The sequence below is a fragment of the Vicugna pacos genome, chromosome 3 (assembly GCF_048564905.1).
Source record: "Vicugna pacos chromosome 3, VicPac4, whole genome shotgun sequence".
In the NCBI taxonomy this organism is placed as follows: domain Eukaryota; kingdom Metazoa; phylum Chordata; class Mammalia; order Artiodactyla; family Camelidae; genus Vicugna; species Vicugna pacos.
Window position 1 is genome coordinate 66,649,958 of NC_132989.1, and position 24,210 is coordinate 66,674,167.

The window sequence follows — 24,210 nt, forward strand, 5'->3', positions numbered from 1 at the left end:
TAACTTCCTGTGCAAAGGAACTGTTACCATTACAGCTCATCCAGAAGTGTGGGCACAGTATACTGAATGAGAGGATGAGTTACTAGAATAAATCTACTTGTTTTATACCTTTTCCCACATGCTGAAATATTTAAACTTAACTACTAATGCAGCCCATTTTTATCTATTTTTTGAAGCTGAAAAACATGCTGGGGTTTCCTGTGTTACAGCCTCAGTGGATGATATACAATTTGAAGAGACAGCTAGGTAAGTGGCATTGCTTTATCATAGCTTTCTCCTGGGCTTTTTGGTTCATTTGCAACATGTATTTGTGGCACCTAAGCTTACTAATTTAGAGTCAGTGATCCAATTTGTTAATAAAACAAATAACATTTGACCCAACTTAAATCAGTAGAACTAATAACAGCAGAACCTACTTTTAGTAAATACTCAAGTGTAAATTTAGTCCTGATTTTGTTGAGAAATAGCTCTTAGCATTAGATGCATTCTCGTATAAAGCATAGCAGGATTTCTAAAAGCTGATTCTTAATGGCTCCTTCCTCTACTAGAAGAATAGTTAATGATAATAGTATCTCTATGATGGTGAATTTCATCATTAGGTTGTTGGGTAAACATTAACCCATCTGAGTAGAGATAATAAATTACAAAAACATTTTATGCGTGTTAATTTATAAAAACATTTTATATGTGTTTTACCATCTCTTATTGAAGAAAATTTCAAGATACACAATCTTTCAACCACATACAAAAGTAGAACAGCATCACGTAACCCCAGGGAACCAACACCTAAGTACGACAGTAAACAACTCACGGACACTACTGTGTTATCAGTTCCCCTCCATACTCCCACACACACCTGGATTATTCTAAAGAAAATCCCAGATATCATCTGTGAATGTTTCAGTATATATTTCTAAAAGATAAAGGCTCTTTTAGAAAACATAATAACATAATCACAAAACCATTTACAAGAACTATCATGCCAATGATCTCAAAAAATGTTGTTTTAATTTAAACAACTGGTTTATTGAATCAGGATCCAGTATGACTGATATGACTTTAACATAAAATTTTCCCTTTCTTCTTTTCTCTTGCAATTTATTTTTCAAAGAAGCCTGGTCATTTTTCATACAGAGTTTACCATGTTTTATATTTGCTCACTGTATCCCTATTTAACATGTTCTTCTGTCCTTTGTATTTCTTGTAAACTGATAGTTACATCTAAAAATTGATCTGATGAAAGTTTGATTTTTGATAAAAACTAGTTCCTTTCAAGAGCATATAACACCTAATGATCATTATCTAGAACCATTATTTCATTAGATTCTGATAAAATGATAATATGCTAATTCTATCATTTCTTCATTTACTTTCTGAATATTTGTGTAGAAAGACTATTTATCTCACTAATTACTTGGCTAATCTGAGGCAAAGTTTGGGGAAAAACAGACTTCTTTTCCTTTATTTAGTATCATTATGAGCCCATGGATTTTAACATATTTGATGCATTTCAATTTTGATGTGATTATTCTTATGGATGCTCAAAATACCCCATCTTTGGACAGTGGGAGCTTCTTCAGTTTGGTTCCTAAGTCCTTTCGATATAACCCCAAAGTTAGAAGTCTTTAATAATTCCTCTGCTTTCTGCTGTGACAAGCTGGGCTCATCTGTTACATTTTCTCACACAAACTTAGAAATTTTTTTCAAAAGAAATGGTAAGTAGTAGAACGCATAATCTGGGCAGGGAAGGTGCTCATTGATACAGGATTGGTCATTATTTCTATGTCTTTTCAGTGGACGGAATTATGAATTGTTTTTTTAAAGCGTTTATATTAATAACTGTTTAAACTAGGATTATATGGTTTTACTTAATTTCTTTGATTTTATGTTTGTACTCTTTTTTTCTTTCTGAATGTCTTAATCCTTAACGACATAAATATAACTTATACGAAAAAGGGAGAGAGAAGATCATCTGTTTCCAGTCTGGGATGGTTCTCAAGGTGGGGTATTTGCCACCAGTTTCAAACCCTAAGTATTCTTGTCCAGTGAGATGCCCAGTTCTTCTCTCACTGCTCACACTCTGCCTCATGCTATTACTGTAAATCTCTGCTAGAAACTTTACCAAACAGAGCTAGGAATTCTAGGAGGAACAAATTTAAGGAAAAAAGAAAACTGGTTTCGGTTTGCACATGCTTAGTGTGGGGATTAAGTTAAATTAGGTAATGCGTGTGGAAGCAGCTAACACTCAGCCTGGTAGAGCCTCCATAACTATGAATTGAACCTGCTGAGAGAAGCCTGAAAATGTGGCCCCGAGTTTCAAGAATGAGGTTCAGGCTGAAGATGTAGATTTGAGAATCATCTCTATAAAGATGACAGGATCATGGAAGAGAATGAAGTCTTTCAGGAAGAAGGTGAAATGAGAAGAGACTAGAACAAAGAACTTAAATTTGGGGGCTCTTGCCATTTAAGGGATGAACTAAGGAAGGGAAATCAGTGAAGGAAACCGAGAATGAAGAGAGAATAGTGTTTTGGAAATCAAGGGAAGAGAAAGTTTCCTGAGGGAAAAGGCTGACTGATGCTGTTAAATGAGAAAAGACCTTGAACTTAGCTGCTCGGAAGTGACTCTGGAGAGATCACAAGTAAGACATGGAGGCAACAGCTAGATTTGAGTGGCTAAAAAATGAATGGGAGGCGAAACCCCCAGACTTCTACATTGGACAAAAATCCTAATCTTTGAAGATACATCTCAAATGTTACCTCTTCTATGACTCCTTCCCTGACTTTCCAAACGAGTCATTTCTGGGTGCCTTTGCAATACTCGATCCTTTCTTCTTTTCAAAAAATTTCATAGCATTGCACTTCGTCTGTCTACATTCTGGTGTCAAAAGTGAAGACCTGTCTCCTTGATGTCAGCAACCTTGTCTTATTAGTCACTGTATCCTGAGGTCTTAGCTTAATGCCAGGACTAGTTGTAACTCAGTAAACATTCGTTAAATGTGTGAGTTTGAAAAAGAAAAGATTATTTTAGGAAGTTTGAATTTAGAGGAATATGTAGAGGAGGGGAAAAAATCTTGAGAAAGAATAAACTTGAAAGATTTTTAGAAAGGAAAAGCCTTCAACATTTTCATAGCTTGATCAGGAGTCAGGGAAGGGGCAGCAATTGAGGGTACAAAAGAGCTGTCTAAGCTAGGCCATGGTAGAGGAGAGATAACAGGGGGTGGGACCAAGGGCACAGGTAAAGAGAGAGATCTGGAAGAGATCTATCTTTCTTCCTCTGAAACAGATGAGGGAAGAGAAGTACAGTGAGAATACAGTTCAACTCTGAAAGTAAGGCAGAAAAACTGAGGAAGCTCATATTGGGTAAACCCTTATCTTCCGCTAAAGTGAAGGGAAGGAATTAGAGGTGACTGAGGGGCCTGAACCCAAAGGCTTTGTAACAACTTCAGGTTACGTGACCAGAGTTCCAGCAATAATGAAGAGTGAATGGATCATCTAGCAGCAATGAGGGCTCATGTAGCTTAATGAAGCTGATCAATTTGTTTCCTTGCTTGCTTGCATGTTTATTTATTTGTTAACAAACATTTTAAAAATATCAATTGTATAGGTTTGCCTGTATGTTTAACTTCTTTGAAGGAAACAGCTGTGATACAAAGTATCTGCTGCAGATTTGGAAGTCATTCCAAAGTCCCTCTTCCATTTAAAACAGAGGTAGTCAGCAACATATGTGTGGTTTACAATGATCGGTTATCTGTTTTATAGCTCTGTCTTGTTCTGTTATCATTAACCTGTTTTTCATGCATGAACATTATTGGCATGATAAGGTAGAACTACTCTGAGGCACGTGTGTTTAAGTGAATCTTCACATCTGAAATGAGATGTGCTGGGATTACCGAACTGTTTGTTTGTTTTTTTCACTAGAGTTGGACAAGTAATAACCATCAAAGCGAAAGTTACTAGAGCGTTCAGCACAAGCATGGAGGTAAGAGGCTCCCTTTTCTTACTTCTGCCTGTTGGTGATCATCTTTTCATTGTTTACAGAAGGCAGACGAGGAGGCCTGGAAGAACTTGGAGATCATGAGATTCTGAATTTCAGAAGGCCCCTGAATCTGTAGTCAGGTTCACAAGTGAAGAATAAGGAACCTGTGTTTCCCAGTCAACCCTGCTACTAAAACTAAATGTGATGCACTATCTTCACATAGAAGTATGCACAGAAAGTAAACGTACAAAGGAAAAGGGCACTCTTTTGGTTCTTTGCTAGGTATGGGTTTTATTTCTTAATTATTCTGACTCTATTATTATTCTCCATCTCCTCACCCTTAATGAAGACTAGCCTCATAATTAACTAGTTTTTAAAAGGCAGAGGAGAAGTTTAGATTTTTCTTCTTCCTCTACCTGATTTTCTTTTCTTTACCATAGTTATGAGTACAACATTCTCAGGGGCTTCTGAAGTCTCCATCCAGGTTAAATTAGCAGCAGAGGAGTTACTGGGTCCCCTGTTGCAACTTCTAGGTTGGTCAGTAGCAGTCCCTTTGATCTCTGGGCAAAAATGACAGGTAGGGACTTCTGTTTGTTTTTTAGGGCTACTATTACAAAGTTTCACAGATTAGGTGCATTAAACAACAGAAGTTTATGGTCTCACTGTTCTGGAGGCTAGCAGTCCTAAATCAAGGTGTCAGTAGGGTTGGTTCCTTCCAAGGACTGTGGGAGAGAATCTGCCCACATCTTCCTTCCTAACCTCTGGTGGTTTGCTGGCAATCATGGCTTCTGCCGCATCACCCCAATCTCAGGCTTCACCTGCACATGGTATTCTGTGTGTGTGTGTGTGTCTCCAAATTTCCCCTTTTTGTAAGGACATGAGTCATTCTGGATTAGGGGCCCATCCTACTCCAATACGACTTCATCTTAACTAACTACACCCTATTTTCAAATAAGGTCACATTCTGAGGTGCCAGATTTGGTGAGGAACACAAATCAACCCATAACAGAACTATTTTGGCAGTAACTACACTTATGGTGATGGCTTTACCCTAATTTAGTCACTTTCCTCCAGTATGTATATAACAGAATACAAAATCCTTGAAGAAATCAGAAAGGCAATAAAAACCTGTGGATAAAACGAGCTCTGTCAGTGTCAGTTGTGATGGTGCCTTTGGATCCTGATTTCTCAACACTGGGGCTCTTGACCTTTGCCACACAATAGCCTCTGGGCTTGGCCTCTCTCCGGAGAGATAGAACTCTCCTTTATATTTAGCCCATGCATAGATAAAAGTTCCCTTTCTTTTCTCCTTTTCCTCTTATACCCTGAGACCAGCTAGAATTTCCAAACGAAGTTTGACCGAAACTAAAAAAAGAAAAGAACTCAGGGAGCTTGCAAGCACAGACTTCTGACCTAAGAAAAGTAAATGCTAACCCCATTTAGGGCTAATTTAGTCCCTCTTCCAAGATGTGGTCTTCTGAGGTCTCAATGAATGTGTTGTGTATTCAGTGGGGTCTGGCTGGAGGGAACACCAAAGACTCCTAGCTCTCATGAGCTCTTGGAACTGTTTACATTATAGTAATTGTTTCTTCCTCAGAAGTTGTTCTTGTCTGGCCTTTTGAGATTTTATCCCCTACATGTGCTCAAATTGGCATCAAACCCAACACCCAATGGGAACAATATGCATATATCCGGAAGTCTTTCCTTTTGTAGCTCCCTCCTCTCTGGGATAATCTCAGCCACTTTGATCTCCTTGATTTCTGGCTCCTCAATTCAGTAAGAGTCAGTTTCCCTTCCTTGGTCATAGTCTAGGAATTACCTTCAAGTTGAGAGCCCAGGAAATGCAAGTGCTCCCCTCATTTATCTCCCTTTCCTCGGAGATCACAGGTCTGTGTTGCCTGCTGTACTGTGTGTGAAAATAGTTCCTTCCTATACTTGGACCAGTTTTCTTGTTGTTTGCACAGGATGGAATTCCAATCTGACCCATTCTGTCATGACACAAAGTGAAATTTCCCCTGCTATGTTTTTGAGATGTTTGGTCATCAAACATAACGAAGTTAACTGTTCTGATAGAAGACAATGTTCGGAACTTGTTTTAACTCTCCAGAATTGCTGCTTTGTTTTTTTACTGTTAGTTGTCTTATTTTATTTTTCATTTGCCTATTTCTGAAAGTGGAAAGCTATGTAGGGTTGAGAGTTGTTGGGGGTTGAGAATGGATAGTTTAAATTTGGTTAATCACTACCTAGTTAACTTATGTTTACCATGCAAATACTAGTTTACTTTTTTAAGTTAAGTGAGTCGTGGAATGTTGATTATTTTTGTACATGATGTACTCGGTGAAGATGTAGAAATAGATACTCTTTATCATTGGGAACACAGTGCTGAACTAAGATGCCCAAGGTTGCCCACTGTTTCAAGAAGGTAATATTATTTATCTAGGGAATGTTCCTGATCTTACCTACACTTTTACAGAATTGTGATCACAAGGACCAGAGTGAGCTTCAGAGCTCTTCACATGGGGAAATTTAGTCCACCACCGCATCACCATAAAGTGTCACAGCCACCTTCTTGCTATTCCTGAAAAATAAAACTCCTGTAAGAGGAAACAAAGCTGCAAATAACATGAATGCAAATAACACACTGTCCAGGTCAATATAGTTATAAAACTCAGACTAAAGATTAAAAAAAGTTACAGTACATCTCTCTGATGGGCAATAAGCATTCATTAATATCTTGTTTTCAAACACATATTTAGTAATAACGGGGTTAGAAAGTGCATATCACATAATGCCAAAATTTTTTAAGTTATATAACTGTAAATACAGTATGATAATCTTTTGTGTGTGAATGTATATACAAATATACATATATATACATTTCATATTTATATATACAACTGGAAGAAAATTTCTAAAAGGTTAGTAATTATTAATCTAGGTGATAAGATTACTGATAATATTTACTCTGGATAGTCAACTTTCATTTTTATAATTTATCTATTTTTATATTTACCAAATTTTCCATGGTAAATATATATTTTTCTTTAATTAGAAAAAGATTTTTCCTATTTTACAGAGAATCATTGAAAAGACAGTATTACTTAAAAGTAAATTAAAATGCTGGTTTCATCAAAAAATAAAACAATGATGAAGTATGTAAATGAATTCTGAATGTTACAATCACATCTGTTGTCTGGATGGCTGGAAATTTATGAATTTATTTTTCTTTCCATTTTAGATCAGCATCAAGGTCACAGTACAAGACATGTTCACTGGCATTGAGAAACTTGTTAGTGTGGCTTTCTCTACGTTTGTAACCAAACCAGTTGGAACAGAAAAGGTAAATTTTCTGTATGAAGAAGGATCTAGTATGTTTATTTGGGGACAAGTAACATAAGTATCAGCATCAGAATTATTATGGAATAAATTTCCTTTTACCATGAGGTATGCTTTCCCAAGATTTGTTATTCACCAATATTTATCTTCGTTTTCACCAGTATTTATGTGGTAATATCACAGTATCAACTACCTTAAAGAAAATGAAAGATGTTGCCAGTTTGTGAAAGAGAGAAAACCACTGTGTTTTAAATGATCTGAAAGTCATATTAGTTTCTCATAAATATTGCTTAGGGATTTAGTTCTTTTCTTTTGTGGTTATATAACTCAAAATTTAGTTAAAAAAATTTTTTTCAAAGCAAGAGCAATTTAGCTAGCAGTTGCTTGTTATGGTCCAATCATTTTTTTCATACCTAAAGGAAGAATATCAAAGTTGCCGAGTTACTGAAGTCTAAAAATAAGCTTCAGGGCATATGGGGTAAAAACACCCGAAAAAGAAATACATTGGCCTGATGTGGGTGCCCAGTGGGCTTGCCTGGCCATTGGCCCACAGCAGCTCATCCCTAGTCTGCTGGGAATTTACTCATGATTTCTTGGCTTTTCTTTTTAGGGTCAGGGTGCCTAGAGGAGGGTCCCCATTTAGTCTAAGTATTTTTAAATGTAATAATTCAATTTAGAACTTAAATATTTCATTCCAAGGATCGCTCCATAGTGAACACAGTGGCTTCTCCAAGCCCCACTCTGAAGTAACAAGTACTTCTCACTACGAAAAGTGTTCTTCCTCAGAAGTGCCTACAACATCAGAGCCAGGACAAAGCAATGTTTTCTCTGTGCCCAACAGAGGTGACAACAGGGCCACACTCACCAGCTAGCTACTGCTCATTTGGGCCAGGAGGCACAGAATGGGCGGGGGCTGAGTTGGCCTACCACGGTGCAGAGTTTTGTACACTGGGACACTTTTCCCACTTTCTGCCCAATATTAAACAGGCCACAAGGCAAATTCTCATTGCCCAAAAGGCATTGTTTTTCAAAATTATATTACAAAATGCAGCTTTCTGGGCTGTATCTCAGACCTACTGAATTAGTCACTCTTATAGGAGCTTGGAATCTGTACTCTGAAAAAGTATCCCAGGGATTCTGCGTTCACTAAAATCTTTGAGACATTGAGACAGGTCTTACCAACTTCTCTTTTTCCTGGAATCCCCCCTAAATCTCCAAACTTTTGAGAATGGGAGAATATGGGGAAGGGTGCAGAGTTCTGAGATCAGAGAGCAAGTGACAGAAAGGAGTCTACCTACCCAAGCTATTCCTTCACATGGGGGAGAAAATGAGGGCCATCATTTTTCCCCTCCAGCTTCAGGCTTCTTGCTCCAGCTTCAGGGAGTCACGAAATAAGAATATAATAGTCAAGGGGGAAGGGTTTATCTCAGTGGTAGAGTGCACGCTTGGCACACATGAGGTCCTGGGGTTGATCCCCAGTACCTCCACTAAAACAAATAAATAAACCTAATTACCAACCCCCCCAAAAAATATAATAGTCATACAGTGGTCCAGTCTCTGCTGAGTCTAAAGAACTGTTTCCAAAAGCGTTTCTGGGAAGTCAGGTGCCTTAAGAGCTGCCATAATTGGTACAAGCTCAGATAATCTTTATTGTAAAGCACCTTTCCCAGACTAACATATTTTCCAGTTAGTAACATTCTTGTTCAGTAGCACATCATGAGGAGAGCCATGAAAAAAATCAGTGGTTTAGTTTGAACCAACAGGCCTACCTGGATCTCTATCCAAAGTGAGTTTATTCCAGGATGAGATGAGCAATGATTAACTAGGCCTAGTTCAAAAATGGCATAGGCCAGATTACTGAAGGCCTCACAAGACTCCATAGGGTATGTTCATGCGAGGCCTTACTGAAGCTAAAGGAGCTGGCACAGCAGGAGAAAGAAAGCACAGCAAACATCAGAGAGGTCCAAGACTTCCAGCCACAGGGTCCTCTTATGGTCCTCTTCAGGCACACAAAGTGTACTTCATCTGCAGATAAGAGCGCCAAGGCATTAGTTTACCAGGTCTTTTACACCCCTCTGGTCACACAACTGAAATAAGGCTGTGTGACTAGTTAAACCAGTGCAAGTTACTGGTTTATACATTCCTAAACAGATTACACAAGGTGTTCCACGGGTGTCTACCTTTAAGCATACATGAGAAATCATTAGCTATTTCATCCTTATCTTGGTCAAGGGTCAGCAGCAGCCTTTACGCGTCGTGTAAATAAGCACAGAGCTATCCCTGTCCAGCTGCAAGGTGACTCACACACACAGGTCAGCACTCAGGCATTTCTGGAGGAACCTCAGCCCTTGGTTCTGTTGCATCATTCTTCCAGGTTTTTGGAGGTCAGTTAGAGCCTTATTCTGACATATTGATTCTTTCAGTTTGCTTATTAATGTTTCCGAATCATATGATGAAATTTCGAAGTTGGAAATATCTCTAGGTACATGATAGCTTTCTGTAGAACATCTTTACTCTCTCCTTTTGATATCTTAATTTTGCAAAAGATAGATAACACTTTAGTGGAGTCAAAGTCCCTTTCCTCATTCATTAATTTGAAGAATTTCTTATTTTACAGTTTTGTTGACAATTTTTTAAATCAGAGAAAATATTTGGAAAACTTTTTAAGGCATGTAACTTACTGTTTGAACAAATAATTATGCTTACATTGATTTCTTTTTTAGTTTAAAAAGTATTTTAAGAAAAAAATTCAGTCAAATAAAATGTGTGAAAGCACCCATAAATGCTCTATTTACTTTGAGTTAGAAAACAATATAACATATCATTTGTTTTTGCAAAATTCATGCTGTGTTTTTATAATTGAACAAGGCAATGAAAGATACGTGTTTTTCTTTTTCCAGATTCATTTAAAACCAATCACACTTCTAACTGAACAAGATCATGTGGAACATAATCTGGCTTCTGAAAGAAGGAAAGTTCGATTACAACATGAAGATACCTTTAAAAACTTGATGAAGGAAAATGGCAAGTTTGATGGTCAGTGAATCTACTTACAGGAACTTTAATTATATGACTATGGCCTAGCACGTGATCTATCCTAAGAATGTTCCATGTGCACTTGAAAAGCATGTATATTCTGCTGCTATGTTGATCCTTTCCAGTAATGAGAAAGAAAACCAGAGACGGAATAACCTCAACTCAGGTCAAAGTTCCTGACCTGAAAGTGTGGGACGAATGTAAAACTGTCCAAGCAGAATGATGACACAATACTTAATGAGCATCCAAAGTACAAATATTGAAATTGACTGCCAGATGAGTATGTCCTATTTGGAAGCCTGAAGAAAGGATGAGGTTTGTTTACTGTACTTAACATGGGTTCACAGCCAGAGCTGTGAGCCTGAATTGGTCTGTAAACCTGGGAAAGCCCTATTTCCCCCATTGACTGGCAATTACCTGTAAACAGGCATGCTTCTGGACTGATGTCCTCTATACTCAATGTATCTCTGCATACATGCCACAGCTGATGCTTATGTACACATGACCTGCCTGGAACCCACCTCTGCCTGTGCCAGTGTATGCCATGTATGTCTTCATAGGAATCAAGCAGCTTTTTCTTTAGTTATCCATCAAAAAAGGAGAAGTTGTCTTATACTGGAGTCTTACAATGTCTGTCACATTATAAGGCCCTCTTAATTTCTTATTTTATATTGGTAACACAATATTCAGACAACGGTGCACCTTTTTTTTCATTTAACAATATGTTTTAGAGATAGTTCATATTAATTTATTTTGAAAAAAGTACCATTTGAATAAGAGAAATTAACCTAAAAAATACTAGTTTGGGATGTTTATAGAACATTATCTAACAAAATCAGTACTTAAAAAAAGACAGAGCAAAGTTGGAAGAGATTTAAGATTTCATATGCTTTTTAAGGATCACTTTAGGAAGCAGTCCAATTCTGATTACAGCAATATGGTGGACTTGGAGTCTGGAAAAATCTATAATTTCTGGATAAAATATTTACAAACATCTCTACAAACACATCTCAGCAGGCAGAAAAATAAGATAAAGTTTTAAAGTCCACAAATGATTAGAAACACAAATGCAGCACTGTGAGGAGACATTAAGAGCTGGCATTTGCTCAGGAGGATCCTGTAGTGCTAGAAAACCTGGAGTTTGTTGTTTTAATGGGCCTGCCAGGGCTCAGGAGACAAAGCCATGTAGAAGGCTGAATCAAGGAACCACACCTGGAGCTCAACTCCCCCAAAATGGGTCAAGTAGAAAAATCCCACTCCTCAGAGAACACCTGGTAGAGATGCTTTCCACTTAGCCCTAGGTAGGATGGAAAAAAACTGTTTCTCTTCGAGGATTCAATCATAAGTGTGTTCTCATGCAGATTTGGTGTCAGAATTTACATAACTTGTTTGGTCTGAAACAGACTAAGTGAAATTTAATGTGAAATGGTATTGTGTTACGTACTCACAGGTGATCTGCAACCACAAATGCAAATCCTTTGTGGGGAGAAGTGACTTTAAGCCCAGCCCTCAAGATTTCCCACAAATAAAGATCCAAGGAATGTGAGCTCCTTGTCAAAAATCACAAAAACCCAGACAAAGCACTAGACAACAGAATAAGGTCCACAAAGAATACAGATATTGAATTTATCATATAAAGAATCTTAAATAAGAATATTAATATAGTTTAAGAAATAAAAGAGTATAAAAAGTATTATGCAGAAAAAGAAAATGACCTAAAATATTTGACAAGCAAAAAGAATTTCTATGCAGGAAGAATATATAATAATTGTTTTTATTATTTTATTATTTATTATTTAATTATTTTAATTATTACATTCTGTAAAATTCAATGAGTAAATTAAACAGCAGATACGGCAGTAAACTGGAAAAATAGATCTAAAGGAGTTACCTAGAATTTAAATGGGTAGACAAAGAAATGGGAAATATATAAGAGAGATTAGGAGACACAGAAAATGGAGTCTAACAAGCATCTAATCCAAGTTCCAGAAAGAAAAGAGAAAAATAATGGAGAGAAGTAACAATTGAAGCAAACAACGCAGACATTAAGAGGTAACAGGAAAGTTTAACATACATATAAAAAGGTGTTGGACATCATTATTAATCAGAGAAGTGCAAATTACAACCAACAGGAGATACTATTTCACACTCACAAAATTGGAAAAAACTGAAGAGTCCATAATACTTTTTAAGTGAAAATGGGGAACAGTGGGAACTCTAATAAACAGGAGACAGAAGTATAAATCGGTACAATCATTTTGTCACTTAAAACTATTCTGTTAATAGAAAGGACTTGAATGCAGAATAAATCAGTAAAGATAAGTTAATTTATCCATTCATTCATTCAATAAATGTTTACTCAGCCCCCACATTCTGGAATTATATTAGAATAATAAAAAAAAAATCAGTCCTTGCCCAGAGGAGCTTAGGATCTAGTGGGTCAGATAATCAAAGATCACACAGATAAACATAAACCTATAACCATGAAAGAAAAGTGCACGTGATAGCTCATAACTGTGGGGTTAGCTGTGGAGGTCAAGGAAGGCTTTCCTAGGAAGTGGTGACTGAGATGGGCCAGGAAAGAATAGGAGGTAAGTGGAAGAAGGTGGTGGTGGTGGCCAGTGGAAATGCTACTGACAGAGGGAGCACCATGTGCAAATGCCCTGATGCTGAAGACAACATTTAGTTACAGGAATTGAAAAAAAGGCATTACGGCTGGAACAAAGGGAGAGAGAGATAGAAAGAAAATATGATGGAGGAGGAAGGGGTACGAGTAGCAATCAGACTAGGTGGGGCTAGAGAGGTTGGCATAGGCCGCACAAGGAAGACCCATCTAGTCTTAGGATCATGGGAATGATTTGGGTTTTTCTAATAGGACAAGGGGAAGTTACTGACATGCTTTCAAGCAGGGGACTGAAATGATCAGTGGAATGAAGAGGAGAAAAAGAAAAGAAAAAGACTATCAATTAATTAAAAATAGAAAAATAACATTAGGAAATTAGAGTTAAAACTCTCTGTAACCACACTTCTCTGCTCACTTTTCTGTGACTGTGCCAAGAATGGCTCCATTCCCAGTTACCAACAGCAGCTGGGCATATCTGGGCTCTTACAATGCAAGCTCAGCTTTGCCTCTGACAGTACAACCAGGATGGTACCCCTGATTTGTAATTCCTTCCCCCACCTCCTCAACAGTAGCACGTGAGATTTAAGCCTAGCTGGTGATTCACTTGATGACTGAGGAAGTATAACTGAATACATTTTACTGCTTTGCAGCCAGAGTAAATGATTTCTCCATTGTTGGGAGTAAAAACCAATTTGTCAGTAAATGAAGTAGATATGATTCAAAAGAAGCAGAAAGACACTAAGAAGTACAATGTATTGTCTTTTCTGTTCGTGACTACATTCATTATGAAACAATGACCACGGAGGCCTCATTTCCATTCTGAAGTTTCTACTACAGCAAGCTATTTCAGATTCCCAGTGTCTGTGGCCCTTTATAGCTCAAATCCCTTTCTTTTTAATAACTTTACTGACATATCATAAATGGTCCATATTTATAGTGTACAATTTGATAAGTTTTGAGACATGTATACACCCATGAAACCATCACCACAATCAAGATAAAGACATATCTATCAATTCCCAAATTTCTTTTTGCCCCTCCCTTCCCTGACCTGCCCCTCCTCCACCTGAAGCTACCCAAATTTAAATTTAATCATTCTTTTAATCGAACTTCTGCTTGACACGTAGGACAGGTTGGAATACAATCTCTAAAAGGCCCTTTCTGATCTGTTCTCTTATCCAGTTCACTGTAAACATTCACGATTCAGATGAAAGTCACTCTGTAGAATAAAACTTATTTATTCCCTCAAGAATTTTAATTCTTTTGTAATTCTCATTTTTCTAAAAATCTCGTGAGCTGAGTGTGCTGCTGGGAAAGAAAGGCCGTAGCCTCGGGTTCTGCGGTTAACTCCACTATCGCTTACATCCACTTTTCAGATCCCATTTGTGATGAAGAGGAAGGAATGGTTTCCACGAGGGACACCTCTGTTCAGAGCATTGAACTTGTCCTCCCACCCCATGCAAATCATCACGGAAATACATTTGGTGGCCAGATTATGGCTTGGATGGAGACAGTGGCTACTATTTCTGCAAGGTTCTTGGCTGTGACTTTTGGCTTGTGATCTTGGGACCAGTGGTGAGAGAACTGAAAGGGCGAGTCAAGGAAATAAGGAGAGGGCAGTGTTGCCTTCTATCAAAATAAGAAAATAAGTCATTCTCCTATTTACCTTAGAATTATTCAGTCCTTTTGTTTGAAAGTGAATGTTTAAATTCTTGGTTCAAAAATAAAAATGAAATGACAGTTCTTATACTTTATTCTGAATTATGAATGTTGATCTTATGACATGCAACTTCTTGTAATGATAGTTACGACAAAGTAGATGCAGAATGAAGCAGAAGACAGCATTTACACTTAAAAATAGTCAAGTTACAGACTTTTTAAAAGGCAGTTTATAATTAGGTCTGACCTCTGAAGGTGCTGGTTAGAACTGTTATGGCTAAAGGATTAACTGAAAAATAAGAGGAGTGAAAAACTTGGAAAAGTACTTTTAATGCTCCTGAGTTTCAAAAGGGTTGCTTTATTCTTAACGGAGCCATGTAGATAATCGAGCAGCTTTCAAAGAACACTGTATATTCTGAAAATGCATTTGAATAGGATCTACCTATTTATTTTTATTATTGTTCATTTTTTATTATTTTATTATTAATATGTCTATAGTTATGACTATAACTAGAAACCTGTAATTATCCTTTCTATAAATTATGAACAAATATAAGAGCTTATTTTTAAAATGGCATTTTCATTCTTAATGACAATAAAGCATTTGAACCTGTTGTACTGTAAAGGCTTACAATATAATTAACTATAGCAGAGTCTGTTCACTTATTGTTGGCACAATTCTTTAGAGTAACTGAATGACTACAGTGGGAATCCAAAATGTAGAAATTATGGAAGTAACTTTCTGAGATTAAATACCATTGATAGAGTTTCAAAAGTTTGCACACACAAAAATTATAAAATTTGTGGAAAAAAAAAAAGGCTACGTTATAGCCTTTCAGGCTTTTGTCCAACAACCCAGGTAATTTTTCTGTGGGGAGAAGATGAGTCTTTGGATTTGTGGGTGAGTTCAGGTAACAGTGAAGCCACGAACAAATGTGAACGGCACCTGCTGTCCGTTCTCTTCTCCCTGCCTGCTCTAACCCCGGAGTCACGGCTTCCTGTGACTGTGGTCATGAGCTGCCAGGAGGAATAAAACCCTCAAGTCAGAACAAAAGACAGTGGTTGGCTTTTCGGGGGCACTTCCACAGGGCACAAAACAAGAGCAGGACTGTCAATACAAGGACAGAAGCTCCAGCATCTTGGTAAAGAGCTCACAGCTTAGGGACATGGCATTTCCCAGAATATCTGCAGGAATTGTACAGAGGCCTTCTCAACACACACAATCCAGTTATTTACTTCCCTCTTGAGTTGAAAACGGTGTTCATTTAGAAAGAACCAGGAACACTGGTCTATTGCATTTGTTAAGCAAAGCAGCAGTTTCTCAGAATATTTTGGAGAATAGTCACTTTGTTCTCTCTCTCTCCTTCCCTTTGTTTCATCAGCCGCCTGTGTCGAGTGCATCCCCTCCTGAAGTCTGTGGACATGTTTAAGTTCCGGGGACCATCTACAGTTGGAGATCGCCTTGTCTTCAATGCCATTGTCAACAATACATTTCAGACCTGGTAAAGTGTGTCTCTTAGGCTGCTATAAATGAATTCAAACTTGCGCTTAAGTGATGTTTTTCGTTTTATTTCAATCTGGAGGTGAGTATAGGGACTATTTTAAAGTGACTAAGTTCCTTCTAATTTTTTTGAAACTTCACTTAATCTTCAAAATCCATAGACAAACTTTTTAACCCTCTGTTCCACTTGAGGCCTCCTTACACTGAGTACACTATGATAAGTTGGTTTTTAATCTCATAATAAGGGTGACTGTATGTCCCACTTGATCCAGGATGATCTTGGTTTACAACTGTCATAATTATTAACTCTTCCTTTCACTCTCAAGAGTCCCGGTTACTGTATAGTCAGTCAATTAAAGATGGACCTGTCATTTAACACCATGAAGACCAAACCACTTCCCAGTTATTTTTATTATTCTTGACACACAACGAAAAGCTTTAATTTAGTATTTTTTCTTTTTAAATGTAAAAAGGAACATCTGTATTTCCTATCCAACTTCAGTGTTTGATGCTTCTTAATTATGGTATTGTTTTTAGGAGAGAAAACTTGACTTTGGCACAATTTAAACTCCTGCCTCCTATTACCAACATATGTTCATGAATGTATATAAAGTTCCACTGGCCTTTTTCCCACTTGGCCAGGGGAAAGTAAAGTGGAAGTACTCCTAGGGGCTTGCAAGTCAGATCCATGGACCTGATGAGATAGATTTTATCAGCTGCATAGATTGGCAGATGACAAAGAAACAATGCAGGGCCCTCATTCTCTTCCTTGCCTGGAGGAAGTGGTGGGGCAGTGGGCAGATGCCTGGCATGGTCAGGTTCTCTGCCCACTGTCCTTGTCACCCTTCTGCAGTGTTGAAGTGGGAGTGCGTGTGGAGGCCTTCGACTGCAAGGAGTGGTCTGAGGGCCGGGGCCGTCACATCAACAGTGCTTTTCTCATTTATAATGCTGTCGATGATAAGGAAGAACTGGTCACATTTCCCAGAATCAAGCCTGTGTCAGAGGTCAGTTATGAGCACATGCGGTTCAGAAATCAGATCACTTATTCTGGGGGAAGCTGTGGGTACAGAGCTCTATCCAGACTCTCTCCTTGCACTGATAACAACCTCCGTGGCTATTCCCCTCTGGTTTTCTTTCTCTTCCATGTCACAAAGTAACATGGGCTTTTTCTTCTTTTTCCAAATCACTCTCATCATTTATTGGAATGATGGAGGCCCTGAAGACCTCACCTCTGCTCAGCCACATGCTGCTATTGGAAGCATATCATCTTCCATGTCCCCTTTCTAACCATTCTCCCACTTTACACCCAGTTCTCTATGCTGCGCCACATTCATTGGAATTAAGTCTTTCGGAATAAGTTGCCTTATTGCAACTGTGACCTGAGGATAGTTCATGCAGAGGCTTCTTGTCCCAGTTAGACTTTTCAATTGACTTAGAAGGTAGAGAGACTTAAGGATTGCAGCACTAAAACAGTAGAAATTTCTTCATTTTACTTTGTTTTTTATTTAAGGATGATTTTAGACGGTATCATGGAGCTATCGCTCGCAAGAGAATTCGCCTAAGCAGGTAAGGGACTTAGGTGTAAGGATTTTATGGAATCTCCCCTTATCTGACAAGCTACATAGCAAAGAGCCCTCTCTGGGTCTCTATTCCCATATAATGTTTTAAAGAGAAAGTCTAATGTTTTCCTCCACAGGCTACTGTGTTGAAAATTGTTCTTCCTGATCGTTGAATAAAGTGTAGTTATTGCTGTGTGTTAAATGCAAGAAAGAAAACTGTCATTTAACTTTTTTTCCAGAAAATATGTTGTTTCCCACAAAGAAGAGGTTCCACTTTGCGAACACTGGAATATTGACAACCAGGTGACAGTTTTATGATTTGGAGTTGTTTGTGTAAAAACGCTCATCATTTAACTGACTCCCATGTTGTGCCTATACAGGTTAGATGAAAAGGTGAATTATAGCAACTGGTCATCCCAAAAGGAAACAAACCCAAGCTATCAGTAACTGGTTATCAGCCAGCTGCTTCATTGTCTTGTTTGTATGATATGTACAATTCCCACGTTACAGATTCTGGATGCTCTGTCATCAAATGCATTCAAGCAGCATGGGATATTGAGATTTGATGTCTCACCATGGTTTGTGCTGAATGACACGCCCACCAGCTTGCATTTTATAACACAGCAACCAAGTATTGGTCATTTTAATGTTGTTGACCATAAAATGTAAAGGGAAATCCAAGTTTACTTATTACTTATAGATTACAAATCATACTTAAGGGTAATCTTGTCTTTGTTCAGGACACAAATTATAATGATACTAATATGCTAAGCATACAGGCCTCACATTACTGTGTCTGAATTCTGAATTAAGAGTTTGAGATAGAAACTATGTTACCTGTAGCTTAGCTCTAACCTCAGCATCATCACTTCAGCTCTAACAGTGCCCATTTTCTAAGCAGAAAATACTTGATCACATATCTATGCATTGAACTTATAGCTTTTCAAATATTTGTACTTTAGGTATCCTTGAGTAAGGGCAATGTGGAGGCTCTCAAAAAGATGGCAGCCAAGAGTGGATGGGAGGTTACCAGTGCTATGGAAAAGGTAGGAGGCATCCAGGTATATGCACAACCCATCACAACCCACTGCCCATCACATATGAAAGTTGTCATAGTGGTAGAGGTTCTGCTGCTTGTAATGCTGCTTTAAGAGAGTGAAAAAAAATGGAGAATAAGATGACAGAATATGAAGACTCTGAGTTTACCTCCCCACACAAACACATCAAAAATACATCAACACATGGAACAATTCACACTGAGGGAAACTGGCAGAAAGATTCTTATACACCAGCGAAGGCTGTAAAGAAAGATCCACACAGAGTCAGGAGGAAGGGAAGTGATCAGGTCAGGACCTGTGCCACCACACTTAAAAAACATCAATGGACAGATTATCCAGAAAGAAAATCAATAAATTAAACAGCGATCTTAAATGGCACTGGCACATTAGACTTTTTTGACTTAATAGATATCTACAGAACATTCCATCCAAAATCAGCAGGCTACACATTCTTTTCAAGCACATGGACCAGTCTCCAGCATCAATCACATTTTAGGTCACAAAACAAGTCTCAACAATTTTAAGAGGATAGAAATTATATCAAGCAGTTTTTCCAACTACCCCAAAATCAATACAAAAAGAAAAATGGGAAAAGAAGACATAAGTGGAAACTAAAAAACATGCTACTGAAAAAAAAATCAGCTCAATGAAGAAATAAAAGAGTAATTCAGAAAATATCTGGAGACAAATGAGAATAAAAACACAATCTTCCAATATCTATGGGATGCAGCAAAAGCAGTTATAAGAGGGAAGTTTATGATGATACTTGCCTACCTCAAGAAACAAGAAAAATCTCAAATAAACAACCTAACCTACCATCTCAAGGAATTGGATAAAATAGAACAAGCAAAGCTCAGATTCAGCAGAAGAAAGGTAATGATAAAGATCAAAGAGGAAGTAAACAAAATAGAGACCAAAACTAATAGGAAAGATCAATGAAACAAGAGGTGGTTTCTTGAAAAGACAAACAAAATTGATAAACCTATAGCAGCCAGGCTCATCAAGAAAAAAAGAGAGGACTCAAATAAACAAAATAAGAATGAAAGAGGGAAAACTACATCTGATACTACAAAGATACAAAGAGAAAGAAAAGAAAGAAAGAAAGAAAGAAAGAAAGAAAGAAAGAAAGAAAGAAAGAAAGGAAATCCTATGAACAGTTATATGAAACAAACTGGACAATTTAGAAAAATGTATAAATTTGTAGAAATATACAATCTTCTAAGACTGAATTAGGAAGAAATAAACATTGTGAGTAGAATGATCACTAGTAGTTAAATTAAATTACTAATCAAAAAATTCTAGCACACGAAAGTCCAGGATTGGATGGCTCCACATTACCAAACACATAAAGAAGAGCTAATACTCAAGTGTCCAAAGAGTGAGAAGAGGAGGGAACACATCTAAATTCACTCTATGAGACCACCATTACCCTGATACCAAAACCAGATAAAGACACTACAAAAAACTCTCATGGCCAAATATCTCTGATCAATATACATGTAAAAATCCTCAACAAAATATTAGCAAATCAAATCAATAATATATAAAATATTTGTATGTATCATGTATTTTTTTTGGTAATACACAAAATACAAAATATATACCATGATCAAGCAAGATTTATTCCCGGGATGCAAGGATGGTTCAATATTCACAAATCAATCAATGTGATACACCACATTAACAAGAGGAAGGATAAAAATCACATGATCATCTGAATAGAGGCAGAAAAAGCATCTGATAAAATTCAATATCCATTCATGATAAAAAAAAAACAACTCTCATCTAAGTTGGTACAGAGGAAACATCTCAACATAATAAAGGCCATATATGACAAACCACATCATACTCAACAGTGAAAAGCTGAAAGCTTTTCCTCTAAAATCAGGAACAAGACAAAAGTTTCCCACTCTAACCACTCCTATTTAGTGTATTAGAAGTCTTAGGCACAGAAGTCAGACAAGAAAAAGAAATGACAAACATCCTAATTGAAGGGGAGAAGTAAAACTGTCACTGTCTGCAGATGACATGATACTATATGGAGAAAATCCCTAAGTGTCCACCAAAACTATTAGAACTATTAGAATAAATAAAGTCAGTAAAGTTACAGGATTCAAGATTAACATGCAAAAATCTGTTGCTTTTCTATACACTAATAATGAACTATCAGAAAGAGAAAACAAGAAAATAACCCCATTTAAAATTACTTCAAAAAGAATAAAATACCTAGGAATAAACTTAACCAAGGAGGTGAAAGACCCATTCTCTGAAAACTATAAAGCATTGATGAAGGAAATTGAAAATGATGTTAAAAAAATAAAAATAGAAAGATAGCCCATGTTCATGGATTTGAGGAATTAATATTGTTAAAATGTCCATACTAACCAAAGCAATCTACAGATTAATGCAGTCCATATCAAAATATCCATGAAATTTTTCACAGAACCAGTACAAAAAAATCCTAAAATTTATATGGAACCACAAAAAACTCCAAATAGCCAAAGCAATCTTGAGAGAAAAGAACGAAGTTGGAAGTATTACACTCTCTGACTTCAGAGTACATTACAAAGCTACAATACGGTATACAACATTGTAAACTGACTATACTTCAATTTTTTTAATTTTTAATTAAAAAAAAAACAGTATGGTACTGGCACAAAACCAGACACACAGATAAATGGAACAGAATGGAGAGCCCAGAAATAATACCATGCACTTATGGTCAATTAATCTACAAAAAAGGGGGCAAGAATATACAATAGGGAAATGACGGTCTTTTCAGTAAGTGGTTCTGAGAAAACTGGACAGCTACATGAAAAACAAATAAATTAGAACATTTTCCACACCACATACAAAAATAAACTCAAAATGGATTAAATACCTAAATTTAAGATTGGAAACCATAAAAGTCCTAAAAGAAAACATACAGAATGCTCTTTGACATAAATTGTAGCAATTTTTTTGGATCTGTCTCCTAAGGCAAAGGAAAAGAAAGCAAAAGGAAACAAATTAAACTTAAAAGCTGTTTTTTGCATAGCAAAAGAAACCTTCAGCAAAATGAAAAAGCAACCTACTGAATGGCAGAAAATATTTGCAAATGATATGACTGATAAGGAGTTAATATCCAAAATACACAAACACCTCATAAAACTCGGTATCAAAAAAACAAACAACTTGATTAAAAATGGGCAGAAGATTTGAATCGACATTTTTCCAAAGAAGACATACAGATGACCAAAGGCACAAAAAAAGAGAAATGCAAATCAAAAACTCTGTGACTTATAAACAACTCATACCAGTCAAAGTGGCTATCATCAAAAAGACCACACATAACAAATGTTAGCAAGGATGTGGAGAAAAGGGAACCCTAATACACTGTTGGTAGGAATGTAAATTGGTGCAGGCCCTATGGTAAACAGTATGGAAGTGCCTCAAAAAACTAAAAATAGAATTACCATATGATCCAGCAACTGCACTACTGAGTATATATTCAGTATATATCATATATATTTATGTATACACACATTCTTCTATACAGGAGTATAATCTATAAAAATTACTGAATCACTACATTGTATACCTAAAATTAATATAATGTAAACCAACTGTACTTCAATTTTTTAAAAAGTAAAAACTTTTTTGGGGAAATTTCTTAAAGAGTTAAGTATCTTTCCAGTCCTGTCTCTACAACTCCATGCTGGCTGATCCGAGGTCCTTCAAATTGCCCTGCACATTCTTACCTCTGAGGTTAGTTCTCATATTCCACGTCTCTGTCCTCCTCCTTTTTATCTACCCTAGTCCTACCCAGTCTTCAAGACCCAAGGAAAATGCTTCTCCATAAAGCCTATAACCCCTGAATGAAGGAACATATCCCTCTAGGAACTCCTTTAACAATTACTTCTTTAGAGTTAACTTGTCAATTAACTATGCATTACCTTGTGACATTTCTTCCATAGCCACACTGAATTGATATTTAAGCCTTACACAGCAATTTAACTTTCTATACATGGTCTTTTTCTCCAACTAGATAAATTTCTTAAGAAAGAAGACTTGTCCTAACTTCTTTGTACCTCCCTAGCACCTTTTACAATGATTTGCATGTTATTAAATTTGAATAAATATATATCATTTGTATTTTAATTTTATCTAATTTCAGAGGTATATTAGGAGACTCTTTTGATGCTCACACTAAATAGATCATAAGCTCTCAGAGGACCGTTTTGCTAACCACTGTAGTCCTAGAACATAGCAGTACCTGGCACTCAGGAGATGCTCAACAATGCCAACACTTTGTGCTCATGTTTGAGAGGGCACTGTTTTTCATCATCAATGAGCAGTAGCCTCTAAAATAGGATTGCTGTATGTCCTGGCTTTCCTGAGACAGTCCTGGTTATCCCATCATAATCATTAACAGTGCCTAAGTGTTCCAGTTTGCTTAATAAATTATATGGTCACTTACCCTGAAATGGAAGCAAACTCAGATGCTACTTCACTGATGGTGTTCAACTCTGACTTTGACCTCCTCTGCATGTTCTGGTTTTGGTTGTTTGCTTTTATTATGTCTTGGGCCTCACTTCTGAATCCTTTCAGGGTCTTCCTTACCCTCTTTGGATCCAGTTAGGTTTTCATCTATGCTTGGTTCAGTGATACAGAAACACAAGTTTAACATAACAAAGTTACTTGTTTCTCTTTATGCCTCATAAAAGCTGCTTCTAAACTTTGTTTTCTTTCACTAATATGAAATCTGCTTCTTGCATCATTGCTGGCATCTGAGCATTCATGAGTAGCACTGGAAATGACAAATTCATGTCTGGAGTGAGGGACAAGGACATATTTAGTAAAGTCATATAACATTAAAATTTCAGTTCTTTAGGACTTTGGGGCCAGAAACCAACCTAAACAAGTAAATGTGTATTTGTTAGTGTCTAAGGAGAGCCATCAATAATTCTTAATTTTTATACAGATACTTATTATAGGATATTATATAATTAAGGAAACATTCTCACGTTATGTCTGTTGAATTTGAAGCCCTTTCTTTTTAAGATTGTATTTATGATAAAAGATCTAGTGTTTTCCTTTCTGAGTTATCCTCCTCTTCTTTTCCACTTTTTAAAGCTTTTATATGCTTTATTTTTTTTACCACCTTCACCCATTATATGCTTTTAATTCTGAAATACAGCTAACTTATTTTTTTCTGTCACTTTTTAGCTGAATAATTCTTACAACACAACTGTCTGTTAAGGATTATACTTATGTTGGATTTTTTAAATCTATACTTATTTTGATATATTTTGATAGATGTAAAAGTCTAAGATTTCTGGTATTTGTAATGAAATTGGGCAGTACTTATTGTTTTAACCCATATTTCATTTTCAATATAAGTGATGGAATTAATAATAGCAGTAATATAAGGAGCAAAAGATCTACCCTCAACTTAAAGGAGCTTATAGTCTATTTCGAAG

At 36.8% G+C, this 24,210-nt stretch overlaps 1 protein-coding gene across 1 annotated transcript in view; it reads left to right on the forward strand.

Moving 5' to 3' along the window:
- Positions 1 to 24,210, forward strand: part of ACOT12 (acyl-CoA thioesterase 12) — a 38,089-nt gene that overhangs the window by 6,788 nt on the left and 7,091 nt on the right. Inside the window, exons 2-11 of the mRNA XM_006197618.4 lie at positions 177 to 246; positions 3,919 to 3,979; positions 7,215 to 7,316; positions 10,213 to 10,348; positions 14,348 to 14,504; positions 16,013 to 16,132; positions 16,985 to 17,135; positions 17,642 to 17,697; positions 17,930 to 17,993; positions 18,653 to 18,736. Coding sequence (XP_006197680.1) covers positions 177 to 246; positions 3,919 to 3,979; positions 7,215 to 7,316; positions 10,213 to 10,348; positions 14,348 to 14,504; positions 16,013 to 16,132; positions 16,985 to 17,135; positions 17,642 to 17,697; positions 17,930 to 17,993; positions 18,653 to 18,736 — 1,001 coding nt within the window. The remainder of the gene's footprint in view (positions 1 to 176; positions 247 to 3,918; positions 3,980 to 7,214; positions 7,317 to 10,212; positions 10,349 to 14,347; positions 14,505 to 16,012; positions 16,133 to 16,984; positions 17,136 to 17,641; positions 17,698 to 17,929; positions 17,994 to 18,652; positions 18,737 to 24,210) is intronic.